Source organism: Myxine glutinosa, chromosome 5 (genome assembly GCF_964187855.1).
Source record: "Myxine glutinosa chromosome 5, kmMyxGlut1.1, whole genome shotgun sequence".
Taxonomy (NCBI): Eukaryota; Metazoa; Chordata; class Myxini; order Myxiniformes; family Myxinidae; genus Myxine; species Myxine glutinosa.
In genome coordinates, this window is record NC_136265.1 from 80,722,505 (window position 1) to 80,739,162 (window position 16,658).

Genomic DNA, 16,658 nt, shown 5'->3' on the forward strand with positions numbered 1-16,658 from the left:
CCTGGGAGTATCAGTGCTATTCCAAGTACAGATCAAAAATACATCTCCTTTACAAAGATCATTCCAACAAGAGCAACTACAAGAATTCGATTATTGGATACATATAAATTCATGGCTAGTCCTCTTGCTAACCTAGTTAAAAATTTGAAAAAATTTCCATGTTTGGAGAATAATTATGAGGATACAGAACTCCTAACACAAAAGGGAATTTACCCGTACGACTATATGGATTCATTTAAAAGATTTGATGAAAAGAAACTTCCTCCAAAAGAAGATTTTTACAATATTCTAAATAATAGCAATGTTTCAGATGATGATTATGTACATGCTCAAAATGTTTGGAAAAAATACAATATCAATAATATGGGTGATTATCATGATCTCTATCTCAAGACTGATGTCCTTCTTCTAGCAGATGTATTCGAAGCATTTAGATCCGTGTGTCTTTCTGGATATGGCTTGGACTCTGCTCATTATTTCACAGCACCGGGTCTTGCTTGGAGTGCTATGTTGAAAATGACTAAACAAGATTTGGATTTGATAACCGATGTTGATATGCTCCTGATGATAGAGAGAGCAAAGAGAGGGGGAATTTCACAAGTCTGCTCATCAAGATATTCAAAAGCAAATAACAAATATCTTCCAGATTATGATCCAAAGAAAGATAGTTCCTATCTCATGTATTATGACGCCAACAACCTCTATGGGTGGGCAATGTCCCAAGCACAACCTTATGGAGGATTGAAATGGGAGAGTGATCATGAGGGTGTTCTAGAAAAGATTCTGCGATCAACACAAAAAGAGTTGGATGAAAGGAAAGAAGGGTATTTCCTGGAGGTTGATCTAAAGTATCCAAAATAACTCTTTGAGAAACATAAAGATCTTCCTTTCGGGTGTGAGAAAGAATTGACAAACCCAGAGTGGTTGAGTGAATATCAGAAATCATTTGATAAGGGATCAAGAACAGAAAAACTTTTAACAACATTCTTTGATAAGAAGAACTATGTACGACATCAGAGAAATCTTTTACAATTTGTGAAACATGGTCTAATTGTTGAGAAAGTTCATCGGGTCTTGAAATTCAAACAGAGTTATTGGTTAATGAAATATATTGATTTTAACACTCGAAAGAGAACGCTTGGAAAGACTGACTTTGAGAAAGATTTTTATAAGTTGATGAATAACGCGGTATTTGGGAAGACTATGGAAAATGTTAGAAAGAGACAAAATATCAAGTTGACAACTTCCTGGGAACAAACTTCCAAACTAATCAACAGACCGAGCTTTGAGCGTGTTGAAATCTTTACAGAAAACTTTTGTGCTGTTCATATGATGAAAGAAGAAATTGAGATGAATAAACCGATTTATATTGGTACTGCTGTTCTCGATCTATCAAAACTACTGATGTATGAATATTATTATGAAAATTTGAAAACAAAGTATGATGATAACGTCATGTTGATGTATATGGATACGGACAGCTTCATTCTGAGTATCAAGACAGATGACGTCTATGATGATATGAAAGCTGATTCTGTAATTTATGATACAAGCAACTATGATCAAAAGAGTGAATTGTTCTCGAATCAAAATAAAAAGGTGATTGGAAAGTTCAAGGATGAGCTTGGTGGAAATATTCTGAGTGAGTTCATAGCATTGAGAGCAAAGGATTATGCGTATAAATATAGAGTTGGGAATGTGGAGAAGTGTGATCAGAAGCTCAAGGGGATTAAGAAAAATGTAATTAAAGAAAGTATAAATTTTGGTCATTATTATCAATGTTTGATGAGTGGGGAGGAACAGTATAGAAAGGTAAAAGGGATTAGGAGTTATAAGCATGAATTATATTCAGAAGAGATAAATAAACTAGCACTAGGAGCATATGATGATAAACGATATATTTTAGATGGTGGTGTCATGTGTGTACCTTTTGGTGATATATAAATGAATAAAGAATGGAGAAAATCTCAAGATTGGTATATAAATGGAAAACATAATGAGTGTGAGAAATATCAGATCCGAGAGGTTGAGAGGATCACTGGTCAGAAGGTCCTCAAGACGGATAAACGTATTCATTTGTTAAGTGGGGTAATGGAGGGCGGGAAGAAAAATATATTAGAGTGGAGTGAGAACTTTGATGGTTATCAACCGGATAATAAATATTATAATTTTAAAATGGTATGTGGATCGGGAGGAGGACAGACCAGGTCCCTCTGTGAAACATATCATTTTATAAACGCACAAAGAAAGGTACTGAATGTAAAGTTTATCAATATCCTAGATGGGAATGAGTTCCATAAGAGAATGGAGTTGTTAAAAAAATTAGAAAATGAGCAAATATTAATAGGATCAATGAGGGATTTTGAATATTGCGTGGTCCTTGGAGGTTAAGTAAGGACTCCCCCATTCACTTACATGTAAAAGGAGAAAGGGGTGTCGCGGTAATCAGGGGAAAAATGGGCAGTTTGGGGAAAAGTCTCATCTAAATACATGGGTGTCCTGGAAGCCCCATTATCTCCCTACTGAGGTCCTCAATGCCAAACAGGAAATCAGAGCTGTATCACTTGACCGATCACGTGCCTTCGATACGGTCTGGCACCCAGCTCTGCTCACCAAACTCTCCTCCGATGGTATCCATGGAAATCTCCACTCATGGCTTGCGGACTTCCTCTCTGGTCGTAGGCAATGTGTGGCCCTGAATGGATTGCTCTCATCTCCCCTGCCTGTTCTGGCTGGAGTTCCCCAAGGTAGTGTTCTGGGCCCTGTGCTATTTCTGGTCTTCATCAATGATCTCTCAGACTCTCTGGAAAATCCTCTCTATCTCTTTGCTGATGACTCCACTATCTGCCGCTCCATTCCTCATCCCTCAGATCGGCAGTCTGCAGCCTCCTCACTCTCTGCAGACTTGGACAAATTCACAGACTGGTCAAACAAGTGGAACATGTCTTTCAATCCTGACAAATATCACACTCTTACAATGTTACTCCGAAAGGACCGACTGGAAAACCCTCCCATCTACTTTCTCAACAATCCTCCAAGAAGTTCTGTCGCTCAAGCTTTTGGGTCTCACTATCTGCCATGATCTTTCTTGGGAAAACCACATTTCCAAGCTGGCCTCCAAAGCCAGTCGCCGACTGGGCATCCTCCGTCGTGCGAAATCCTTCCTTGGCACACCTGTGCTCCTCACCACATGCAAGGCTTTCATCCGCAGCTCAATGGAATACTGTTCCCCCCTCTGAGCTGGTGCTCCTGCCTCACACTTCGCTCATCTTCACGCTGTTGAAACCAAAGCTTTCAGAATCATTGGAATCTCCTGCTATGAAGTTAACTCCGAGGGCCTTTCACTCACTCACCGTAGGCAGGTTGGTGGTCTTCCTGTCTTCTACCGAATCCTCTCCAGCCTTGCTCCCACAGCTCTCTCTGTGCTCTGTCCCCCCAATATTCCTTCATGTCGCACAAGATCTGCCTGCAACCCTTTTATGGTTAAACTGCTAAAATCTAGGCTCTCTGCTCACCTTCACTCTTTCATTCCCCTTTTCTCCCGCCTCTGGAACAAACTCCCCCACTCCCTGCAATCCCACAGCTCCCTCCAGGTCTTTAAAACAGCTGTTCACCACCATCTCTTATCTTCCCCCATCCAAAACCTTTATCTTTTTTACCCCCGCTAATTCACCCCAGATACTCTTTTTTTCTTCTTTTTTTTTGGAAATTCCAACTTCTTCCCTGGAAGTCCTTGCAGTGTTCATATGTTTTATACCTCTCCCACCTCCCGCCAAGCCCTCCCCCTAAAACATTTCTCCTGATGTCCCTGCTCTCAAATGTTGTGTTTGTGTCCTTCCCCCTCTCTCCCAATCTTGTCTACCGCTCCCCTTATTTTTTGTGTTTTATGTGTCGGTTTGACTTTTTGTGTGATTAATGTTAGCTCTTTCACGAGCCTCGATCTTGGATATAAATTTTAAAAAACAGCAAAAAAAAAAAACCAAGCCATGAGGTCGAAGGAACTGCGTGCAGAGCTCAGAGACAGGATTGTGTCGAGGCACAGATTTGAGGAAGCCGACGAAAAAATCTCTGCTGCATTGAAGGTTCCCAAGAGCACAGTGGCCTCCATAATTCTTAAATGGAAGAAGTTTTGAACAACCAAGACTCTTCCGAGAGCTGGCCGCCCGGCCAAGCTGAGCAATCGGGGGAGAAGGGCCTTGGTAAGAGAGGTGACCAAGAACCCGATGGTCACTCTGGCTGAGCTCCAGAGATCCTGTGTGGAGATGGGAGAAACTTCCAGAAGGACAACCATCACTGCAACACTCCACCGATCTGGGCTTTATGGCAGAGTGGCCAGACGGAAGCCAAACAGTTCAATCTTGGTTTCATCAGACCACAGAATCTTGTTTCTCACAGTCTGAGAGTCCTTTAGGTGCTTTTTTGCAAACTCCAAGCGGGCTTTCATGTGTCTTTCACTGAGGAGAGGCTTCCGTCTGGCCACTCTGCCATAAAGCCCAGATCGGTGGAGTGTTGCAGTGATGGTTGTCCTTCTGTAAGTTTCTCCCATCTCCACACAGGATCTCTGGAGCTCAGCCAGAGTGACCATCGGGTTCTTGGTCACCTCCCTTACCAAGGCCTTTCTTCCCCGATTGCTCAGTTTGGCTGGGCGGCCTGCTCTAGGAAAAGTCCTGGTTGTTCCAAACGTCTTCCATTTAAGAATTATGGAGGCCACTGTGCTCTTGGGAACCTTCAATGCAGCAGAAATCTTTTTGTAGGCTTCCCCAGATCTGTGCCTCGACACAATCCTGTCTCTGAACTCTGCAGGCAGTTCCTTCAACCTCATGGCTTGGTTTTTGCTCTGATATGCATTGTCAGATGTGAGACCTTATATAGACAGGTGTGTGCCTTTCCAAATCATGTCCAATTAATTGAATTTACCACAGGTGGACTCCAATCAAGGTGTAGAAACATCTCAAAGATGATCAAGAGAAATGGGAGGCACCTGAGCTAAATTTCAAGTGTCATAGCAAAGGGTATGAATACTTATGTCAATGTGATATTTCAGTTTTTTCTTTTTAATAAATTTGCTTAACTTTCTAAAATCCTGTTTTCTCTTTGTCATTATGGGGTATTGAGTGTAGATTGATGAGGGAAAAAATGAATTTAAACCATTTCAGCATAAGGCTGCAACATAACAAAATGTGAAAAAAGTGAAGGGGTCTGAATACTTTCTGAATGCACTGTATGTACTGTTACGTGGTCCTCCCGGTAACTACCTGGTCTTGGTGACCCCCGGGCCGTGGGAGGACCCCGCCAGAAAGATCTCTGATTTATACGCGTTCGTAATGCAATCAATATGAAAGACACAAACAATTCAGGTCAATAAGCAACCCCACACCAAGGATCCGGATTAATTAATAATATATTCTCAATCCATCAACACAATCAACAATCAATCCGCAATATTACTAAGATGGCCATCTCATATATTTCCCCCCTTTCCCCACTCACGACCCCTCAATGGTCACTGTCCCTCCCAATGTCTCTGGGCCCCCCCAGACCAAGGTGAAGGTCGACTTCTCCGCACACGGGAGGTTGAACGAACCCCTGGCTGACGTGCTCCAAACGTGCACGTCGCGTACCGGGAACAGCTGCTGCAAAGCAAAGCGGGCAAAGCAAAGCGCGGCTCGCAAAGCGCACGAGGCCCAAGGTGCGACCCGTACGCGTCCTTGTAGACGTTGAGGCGAACTGTGCCGGACGCTTGGTTCCATGCACGAACCCACGGCAACTTGACGCGTAACCGGTAATTACCCCGCGCAGGTAACTCCTCTCGCCAGACGGGCTTTCAAACGCAGCGTTCCCCACGCTGCTCAATATCGACACCGCTCGCGTCGGAGCTGGGCGAGGAGGAAGAAGATCGCTGCTTCTCCAGGACCTCGTGACTTGTTTTTCTTCTTCCGGTTCACTATCCCGTTTCTGTTCTCCTGTTATCCGGAGCCTCTCTAACCATTTAACCACAACAACCTTTAATAGAATAAACATTAATAAGCAATGACATGAATAGTAATTCACCTAAATCCGGGATCCGTAACAGTACATCAAGATGGCGACACGACATTCAGAGCATGGTAATCTGTACAATTATACCTGGCTACATGGTAATCATTTGCCTACCCCCCACATACGTAACAATATAAATAAGGACCACACATTACACCTTGTTATTTTCTGCTGCTAAAATAATCGAATAACCTCTGGTAAGGTAGGTAAGGTAGCTTGGTCAATGTCAGATACATTTTGGAAAATTCTGCCATTTTTGAATCCTTGATATTGAGCTTGTCCATTGAATGAAGGACAGAAATATGGCAAATGCTTCATCTAATCTGACTGAAATGTTATCAATTATCCAACATTTTGAAGTTTTGGTAAATTTTGAATACTTTTTGTGATTTTTCTTTTCAGTGAAACAAATGACACTGGTTTCTTGTTGCAACTGTTCTAAGTTGTTCTGCTCAGAAGTTTTCAATCATCACATGACACAGAATGTTTGTCAAGAAACAGATACAAATAGAAGCACGTCTTCCAACCGCAGTTGCAAAAGCTGCGCAGAGACTCTCAAGAATATCCAAGGAAGGAAGAGACCACACAAATGTTCTGTTTGTGGTAAGGATTTTTTTGATTCATCACATTTGCGTCAACATCAAAGGATACACACGGGAGAGAAGCCTTACAAGTGTTCTGTTTGCAACAAGAATTTTGCTTCTTCATCAAATTTGCATCAACATCAAAAAATTCACACGGGAGAGAAGCCACACAAGTGCTCTGTGTGTCTTAAGGCATTTGTTGAAAGAAGAAAATTAACATATCATGAAAAAATACACACAGGAAAGAAACCCTACAAGTGTTCTTTTTGCCTCAAGGCTTTTGCTTTTTCATCATATTTGCATCATCATCAAAAAATACACACAGGAAAGAAACCCTACAAGTGTTCCGTTTGCAGCAAGGCTTTTGCTTTTTCATCATATTTGCATCAACATCAAAAAATACACACAGGAGAGAAGCCACACAAGTGTTCCATTTGTAGCAAGGCTTTTGCTTTTTCATCATATTTGCATCATCATCAAAAAATACACACAGGAGAGAAGCCACACAAGTGCTCTGTGTGTCTTAAGGCATTTGGTGATAAAAAAATATTAAAAAGGCATCAAAGGATACACACAGGAGAGAAGCCTTACAAGTGTTCTGTGTGTCTTGAGGCATTTAGTGATCAAGGCAAATTAAAAAAGCATCAACGGATACACACGGGAGAGAAGCCTTACAAGTGTTCTGTGTGTCTTGAGGCATTTGGTGATAAAGGAATATTTAAAAAGCATCAAAGGATACACACGGGAGAGAAGCCACACAAGTGTTCTGTGTGTCCTAAGGCATTTGGTGACAAAGGAATATTAAAAAAGCATCAAAGGATACACACAGGAGAGAAGCCTTACAAGTGTTCTGTGTGTTTTAAGGCATTTGTTGAAAGAGGAAAATTAATATGTCACGAAAAAATACACACAGGAGAGAAGCCACACAAGTGTTCTGTGTGTTTTAAGGCATTTGCTGATAAAGGCACATTAAAAAAACATCAAAGGATACACACGGGAGAGAAGCCACACAAGTGTTCTGTGTGTTTTAAGGCATTTGTTGAAAGAGGAAAATTAATATGTCACGAAAAAATACACACAGGAGAGAAGCCACACAAGTGTTCTGTGTGTTTTAAGGCATTTGCTGATAAAGGCACATTAAAAAAACATCAAAGGATACACACGGGAGAGAAGCCTTACAAGTGCTCTGTGTGTCTTGAGGCATTTGGTGATACAGGAAAATTAATAAGTCATCAAAGGATACACACAGGAGAGAAGCCTTACAAGTGTTCTGTGTGTTTTAAGGCATTTCCTCAGAGACAAACATTAATAAGGCATCAAAGGATACACACAGGAGAGAAGCCACACAAGTGTTCTGTGTGTTTTAAGGCATTTGGTGATCAAGGCACATTAAAAAAGCATCAAAGGATACACACGGGAGAGAAGCCTTACAAGTGTTCTGTGTGCCTTAAGGCATTTGGTGATCAAGGCACATTAAAAAGTCATCAAAGGATACATACAGGAGAGAAGCCTTACAAGTGTTCTGTGTGTCTTGAGGCATTTGGTGATAAAAGAAAATTAAAAAGTCATCAATGGATACACACAGGAGAGAAGCCACACAAGTGTTCTGTGTGTTTTAAGGCATTTATTAAGAGAGGAACATTAACATGTCACGAAAAAATACACAGAGGAGAGAAGCCACACAAGTGTTCTGTGTGTTCTAAGGCATTTGTTGAGAAAGGAATATTGAAAAAACATCAAAGGATACATACAGGAGAGAAGCCTTACAAGTGTTCTCTTTGCAACAAGGATTTTGCTCGTTCATCATATTTGCGTCAACATGAAAAAATACACATGGGAGAGAAGCCACACAAGTGTTCTGTGTGTTTTAAGGCATTTCCTCAGAGACAAACATTAATAAGGCATCAAATGATACACACAGGAGAGAAGCCACACAAGTGTTCTGTGTGTCTTAAGGCATTTCTTCACAGACAAACATTAAGAAGGCATCAAAGAATACACACAGGAGAGAAGCCACACAAGTGTTCTGTGTGTTTTAAGGCATTTGGTGATCAAGGCAAATTTAAAAAACATCAAAGGATACACACGGGAGAGAAGCCTTACAAGTGTTCTGTGTGTTTTAAGGCATTTGCTGATAAAGGCACATTAAAAAAACATCAAAGGATACACACGGGAGAGAAGCCTTACAAGTGTTCTGTGTGTCTTGAGGCATTTGGTGATACAGGAAAATTAATAAGTCATCAAAGGATACACACAGGAGAGAAGCCTTACAAGTGTTCTGTGTGTTTTAAGGCATTTGGTGATCAAGGCATATTAAAAAAACATCAAAGGATACACACGGGAGAGAAGCCACACAAGTGTTCTGTGTGTTTTAAGGCATTTCCTCAGAGACAAACATTAATAAGGCATCAAAGGATACACACGGGAGAGAAGCCTTTCAAGTGTTCTGTTTGCAACAAGGATTTTGCTTCTTCATCAAATTTCCATCAACATGAAAAAATTCACACGGGAGAGAAGCCACACAAGTGTTCTGTGTGTTTTAAGGCATTTGCTGATAAAGGCACATTAAAAAAACATCAAAGGATACACACGGGAGAGAAGCCTTACAAGTGCTCTGTGTGTCTTGAGGCATTTGGTGATACAGGAAAATTAATAAGTCATCAAAGGATACACACAGGAGAGAAGCCTTACAAGTGTTCTGTGTGTTTTAAGGCATTTGGTGATCAAGGCATATTAAAAAAACATCAAAGGATACACACGGGAGAGAAGCCTTACAAGTGTTCTGTGTGTTTTAAGGCATTTCCTCAGAGACAAACATTAATAAGGCATCAAAGGATACACACGGGAGAGAAGACTTTCAAGTGTTCTGTTTGCAACAAGGATTTTGCTTCTTCATCAAATTTCCATCAACATGAAAAAATTCACACGGGAGAGAAGCCACACAAGTGTTCTGTGTGTTTTAAGGCATTTGTTGATAAAGGCACATTAAAAAAGCATCAAAGGATACACACGGGAGAGAAGCCACACAAGTGTTCTGTGTGTTTTAAGGCATTTGGTGATCAAGGCACATTAAAAAAGCATCAAAGGACACACACGGGAGAGAAGCCTTACAAGTGTTCTGTGTGTTTTAAGGCATTTGGTGATCAAGGCACATTAAAAAAGCATCAAAGGATACACACGGGAGAGAAGCCTTATTTGTGTCCTGTGTGTTTTAAGGCATTTACTCAAAGAGCATCATTAGCATATCATGAAAAACTTCACACAGGAGAGAAGCCTTACAAGTGTTCTGTTTGCAACAAAGATTTTGTTTCTTTATCACGTTTGCATCAACATCAAAAAATTCACACGGGAGAGAAGCCGTACAAGTGTGCTGTGTCTTCAGGCCTTTCCTCTCTCGCATACTTTGAAGAGGCATCCAAGAATACACACAGGAGAGAAGCCACACAAGTGCTCTGTGCGTTTTAAGGCATTTGGTGATAAAGGCAAATTAAAAAATCATCAAAGGATACACAGAGGAGAGAAGCCTTACAAGTGTTCTGATTGCAAGAAGGATTTTTTTCATTCATCACATTTGCACCGACATCTTAGAAGTTCCCATGGGAGAGAAGCCTAAAAGTGCTCTGTGTGTCTTGAGGTATTTTGTACAAAGATCAATTTGATTCAATCCGAATTGGTAAAATCATCATTAAGGCACCAGTCATTTCAACATGCATTCACCAATTTCAAATGTTGTTTTGTATTCTCCTTTTTTTTTCCACATCCCCTCATTTTACAACCAGCATTGAAGTCTACGTTTTTCTATCTGGGATTCTTTAATGACAATCTTCATTAACTTGTTTAAAGTTTATGGTGGAGGTTTGGTCCTTGTTATCCTCTTTATCAGGATCAGGATTTGGATTCAGTGTCGTCAACTGTGGAAAGTCTTTTTTGTGGTCAAGTAGAGGTGCAGTCATGGCCAAAAATATTGGCACCCTTACTCGTTTTTCACAACTGAGCACAACTTTCACATGGACAGTGCAGTTTTGTTTAAACTCTTAACTTTAATCGGTTTGAACTCTGGAAATTCCTGCTTTGTGACAGTTTATGAAACCTGACAACTCAGAGCAATGATCTCTGATGTGCTTGATTTCTGCAACACCAAAATGGGATCGACATTTTTGAGGTTATAGCACTGGGTGGAAGATGCTTGAAAATGGTTTGAACACATCCAGATTTTTGTTCATGGTTTTTATAATGGTGTCTATAAAGGTTTTACAACAGTTTTCTGCCTCAATTCCCTTTTTCTATGACTTTGATAAGGTGCACATCCATCCTCGTTGTTGGAACTTCCACATTTATTGGCAACATTTATTCCAACTTGGAAAGGTTAAGTCCATGTGAGTGGGGTATCCTCTTCAAGGCAGTGATGCATTCTTCAATGTGCTTGTTTATTATCCCACAGTAAAGATTTTCTCTTTGAAATGTCTTTGACTTGGGACAATAATGTAGAAGAGAGGTGGCTTTCTTCCATTTGTTACATATTTATGTGAATGTATGTGAATTACCATTCAGGTCTTTGCTTATCCATGTGGAGTAGATTAAGGGTTGTTGTGGTTGGAGGGTCAGGAGCCCTTCTGAAAAAGTGTCTGGAAACAGAAGTGACCGGAAACGGAAGAAAAAAGACACGAGGAAGAAAAGAGACGAGTAGTCTTCTTCCTCGCCCCGCCCCGACGAAAGGTGGGATCGACCTTGCGCCGCGTGGAAAAGCGGCGTTCCAAAGCCCGTCTGGCGAGAGGAGTTACCGGGACGTGTACCTACCCGGTGGAGACGTCAAGTTGACGTGGGGCCGTGCATCGACCCCGCGTCTGGCACCGTTCGCGGCACCGTCTAAACAGACGCGTACGGGTCGCACGTTGGGGCCTAACACGCCTTGCAAGCGGCGTGGGGCTTTTGGCTTGCTTTACCGTACCCGCTTCGCGTGGCCACGAGGGGCTGCAGCCGCGGTGCCTGGTACGATACCTGCCCGGTGGAAACACGTCCACCCGGGGTTCGTTCAACCGCCCGAGTGCGGCAACGCCGACCAGCATCTTGGTCAGGAGGGGCCCAGAGACATTGTGAGGGGCAGAGACCAAAAGGGGGTCGTGAGTACAGAAGGGGACACACATATATAAGATGGCCATCTTAATCATATAGGGAATTGATTGTGGATTGGGAATTGTTGATGGTTGTTTGTTGTTGATTGCTCGGGGAATATCCGTGATTGTATCATTGAAATTGTATGATATCCTTACCCTGGAAATATATCATTGAACATCAGTTTCTCTTGGGTGGAATTCATAGGTATTGCGTTGCGCAAGCGCATATATAATACTACTTTCTGGCGAAGGTCCTCTCACGGTCCGGGGGTCACCGAGACCAGGCAGTCACCGAGGGGACCACGTAACAGAATTGGGGGCTCGTCCAAATTACGATTTGCGGATTCGCAATTGGGTCTACGTCCGGGATCTAAAAGTGTATTTGTATAAAATAATAAAATAATATTTTTATTAATTAAAATTTATTAATTAAGTATTAATTGGTAATTTTTTGGGGAAATTGGGGTAAAGTCTTGGGTGAAGGTTAACAGGTGTTAACGATAGTCACCATGGCGTTTGTGGCACAGAACTTTGCGGTAACACCGAGTGAGGCACAGTTCCGAGCGTTACTAAAGTCGGACCTCTTGAAATTGGCCAAACATTTTAACTTGATTAACATTTTAACTTGATAACTTGGAGGTCCGAACTAATTTGAGGAAGGCAGAGTTGCAGGCCACGGTGATACAATCTATGGTGGGATTAGGAACATGGGACGAGTTAGCCTGGGAGTGGCTACCCGAAGAACCAGAAGACGTTGAGCTCCGGAAACTGGAGTTGCAATTACGGAGCCAGGAACGGATCAAAGAAGAAGAAAGGAAAGCAGAAAAGGAAAGAGCAGAAGAAGAAAGGAAAGCAGAAAAGGAAAGATCAGAAGAAGAAAGGAAAGCAGAAGCGAGGAGAGAAGAGAAACAAGCAGAGGAAAGGAGAGTGGAACGAGAACTCCAGGAAAGGTTAGAAGGGAGAAAAGCAGAGGAGAGGAGAGCTGCAAGGGACCTCGAAGCAGAGGAGAGAAAAGCGGAAAGGGAATTAAAGGAACGTGACATGGAGCTTCAGCAAGAAATCAAATTCAAGGAGCTGGAGTTAATGAGAGAACGGGGAGAGGCACCACCCTTGCTGACGGGGTCGACACCTAACCAGAAAACCTGGGATGTGGGCAGACAGGTGAGGCTGGTTCCACCGTTCAGTGAAAAGGAAGTCGCGAAATTTTTTCCACACTTTGAGAAAGTGGCTCGACAATTAAACTGGCCGGAGGAGGCCTGGACCATACTCGTGCAAAGTGTGCTGGTGGGGAAAGCTCAGGAAATTTATTCGGCGCTACCAATGGACCAATGTGCAGATTATGAGGTACTGAAGAAGCACATCCTCAAAGCCTATGAGTTGGTTCCGGAAGCTTACAGGCAAAAATTCAGGAATGCCAGGAAGAGGGAGAGTGAGACCCATGTGGAGTTTGCCAGAGTGAAAGAAAACATGTTTGATCGGTGGTGTGAGTCAAAAGGAGTCGGGAAAGACTTCGAAACATTGCGTGACTTGATCCTGGTGGAGGAATTCCAGCAGTGTGTCCACGAGGACATCAAAGTGTACCTGCAGGAAAAGAAAGTACCAAAGTTGTGGGACGCAGCCACCATGGCAGATGATTATGCCTTAACCCACCGAATAGGGGTCCACAAACCTAACTCCTCGCCTAGACTTCAGCAGGGGAGTTATGGAACACCCGGTGCGGAGAACGACCTTACATGGCGGCGGCCTCGAGATGATTATGGGGACAACTATGATACCCCACCTGTTCGAAATCAGAGGGATGCGGGCCCAAGACAAACTTATAGTTTGGGGGGCCCGAGGCAGACCACGAGTTTTTCCTCCGGGCCTACTTGCGCTTTTTGCAAGAAACCTGGACACTTGATGTCCAGTTGTTACCACATGAAAAGGGAAGACCCAGAGCGGAGTCCGACTATTACGACTCCAAATGCAATGACCATTGTGAGAAATCGCCATCAAAAGGGTTACCAACCATTTATTTCAGAGGGGTTTGTGTCACGGGATGGAGCCTCGACTAACCGGAAACCGGTTAGGATATTGAGGGACACAGGGGCACATCAATCTTTAATGCTTGAAGGCATTTTGCCATGGTCCGAGGAGACGGCAACGGGGGATAGTGTTCGTTTACAGGGGATCGGGGGCGGTGTTAGTGCTCCCCTTCATGTCATCCATTTGGTGTCAGGACCGGTCACCGTCGGTTTACAAGCCACGCTTCCTGTAGAGGGTGTATCTGTGGTTATCGGGAATGATTTGGCCAGGGGTCAAGTTTATGGTAACCTGAGGGGTGGTAAAGAGCCCAGCAGGGAAAATAACACCACACCAGCTCGGGATGGCGACAAAAGTGCCAAGTTATTTGTAGGGGGACTGAACTTCAAAACAGAGGAAGAAGTTCTGACCTCTGTCTTCAACAGATATGGGCCGCTGGTGGAAGTGCAGTTGGTAAGAGACTGGGAAACGCAACAGTCAAGAGGGTTCGGCTTTGTCACGTTTGCCAGCACAAAAGACGCCAGAGAGGCAGAGAAGAATTGGAATGGCAAGGATTTGGAGGGTCGGACCATAACAGTAGGGAAGGCATTTCATAGGCGTCGAGAGGTCTACAGGAGAGGACAACTGGGTGGTAGTTTTGGTGGTGGCCGCAATCAATATTATTATGGAGGCTCCCTGAGTTACGGCCGCTCCCGAAGGAAGGATTGGCAAAGTAGTGGCCGAGAAGGAGACCGCTATTCATGGGACTACAGGGACAAGTGGTCCCACCCTAATTATTAGGGAAGTTCTGAGAAGTTGAAGCACTGAATGCGGCGGAGCCGCCGAGCCAAGATTCCTACACGGATTAACCGTGAACGCCGTTCCTAAAGGCGTCCATGTAGTGAACTTTCATGCACGGACTCACCGTGAACTCCACGTTCCTCAAGGCGCCCATGTAGAGAACTTTCCTGCACGGACTAACCGTGAACTCCACGTTCCTAAAGGCATCCATGTAGTGAATACTCGGCTTGGCCTCCCGGAAAGAAGTGCTATCGAGTGGCTTAACTTTGGATCTTTGATCAACCCCTTAACCTTCATTCACAAGAAACTGACGGTCAAAGTCAGAGGGTCATGAGATGGAGTTTGATTTGGCAGGGACAATGTCGTCGCTGGTGCTTAGTCCAGAGTGAGTAATCTGGAGGGGTTGTGGTGAAATTTTGGTTGCTTTATTTTTAAGTGATAACTGTGCCCGGGGGGAACTGATAATGTGGGGGGGTTGAGTTGTCTGGTTTGTTTCTCCAAATTGGCCGGCAAAGAAAGTTTTCGCTGGGTTCAAACTTTCTTTCTTGAAGGGGGGGAGTGTTACGTATTTATGTGAATGTATGTGAATTACCATTCAGGTCTTTGCTTATCCATGTGGAGTAGATTAAGGGTTGTTGTGGTTGGAGGGTCAGGAGCCCTTCTGAAAAAGTGTCCGGAAACGGAAGTTACCGGAAACGGAAGAAAAAAGACACGAGGAAGAAAAGGGACGAGTAGTCTTCTTCCTCGCCCCGCTCCGACGAAAGGTGGGATCGACCTTGCGCCGCGTGGAAAAGCGGTGTTCCGAAGCCCGTCTGGCGAGAGGAGTTACCGGGACGTGTACCTACCCGGTGGAGACGTCAAGTTGACGTGGGGCCGTGCATCGACCCCGCGTCTGGCACCGTTCGCGGCACCGTCTAAACAGACGCGTACGGGTCGCACGTTGGGGCCTAACACGCCTTGCAAGCGGCGTGGGGCTTTTGGCTTGCTTTACCGTACCCGCTTCGCGTGGCCACGAGGGGCTGCAGCCGCGGTGCCTGGTACGATACCTGCCCGGTGGAAACACGTCCACCCGGGGTTCGTTCAACTGCCCGAGTGCGGCGACGCCGACCAGCATCTTGGTCAGGAGGGGCCCAGAGACATTGTGAGGGGCAGAGACCAAAAGGGGGTCGTGAGTACAGAAGGGGACACACATATATAAGATGGCCATCTTAATCATATAGGGAATTGATTGTGGATTGGGAATTGTTGATGGTTGTTTGTTGTTGATTGCTCGGGGAATATCCGTGATTGTATCATTGAAATTGTATGATATCCTTACCCTGGAAATATATCATTGAACATCAGTTTCTCTTGGGTGGAATTCATAGGTATTGCGTTGCGCAAGCGCATATATAATACTACTTTCTGGCGAAGGTCCTCTCACGGTCCGGGGGTCACCGAGACCAGGCAGTCACCGAGGGGACCACGTAACACATTCCTAATTATTTCTTTTCAGGAACATACTACAACCAGGGCTTTCACAAGAGGGGATTCCGGTCGTATTAGGAAAGGGCAGTACGATCATTGTGTATGAGAGATGTTTCTCGGTATGTCTGTGTGTGTGTGTGTGTGCTGCCATTTTTCTCAAACATGGCCAAGTGGATCTTTGTCCAACTTTCAGAGGTTCATCAGTGAGTGCCGGTGAGTGGTGAGAACACTTTTTTTTTGAAAAGTTTTATTTTTTTAAATCGCTCTTTAATTCCACAGCTCTTGTAGATACTAGAATATAAGACCCATCGCTTCGCTTACAGGAATACCAATCTTTGTGTAATTGCAAAAAAAAGATTTTGGTAAGGCGAAAAATAAAATTGGCTGGTGTATCGAGGAGATTGTTGATAGGATATTAATCGCAGCCTTTTTAGATGCTGAATTACGAATAATATACAACAACACACAACGAGGAAGATCAAAATATAAATAATTTCTCGCTCCCTCTCCCCCCTTTTTTCTTTTGATCAAACTGTCTGGAGTGAATATTAATTTGGTACATGCCATGCCAAGAATCAAACGACTGTATGAGTTGTCCTCATCACTGCCTTTGCGCCATTGGTGGTTTCCATTTCCTCGGCGCAGCTGTGAT

General features: G+C 43.5%; 1 protein-coding gene across 1 annotated transcript in view; it reads left to right on the forward strand.

Annotated features, from left to right (window-relative positions):
• The first annotated feature begins 6,449 nt into the window (after positions 1–6,449).
• The window catches only part of LOC144892133 (uncharacterized), a 48,829-nt gene continuing 38,620 nt past the window's right edge, over positions 6,450–16,658 (forward strand). The window contains exons 1-2 of the mRNA XM_078777358.1: positions 6,450–6,815; positions 6,900–9,979. Of these exons, the coding sequence (XP_078633484.1) occupies positions 6,450–6,815; positions 6,900–9,979 (3,446 nt within the window). The remainder of the gene's footprint in view (positions 6,816–6,899; positions 9,980–16,658) is intronic.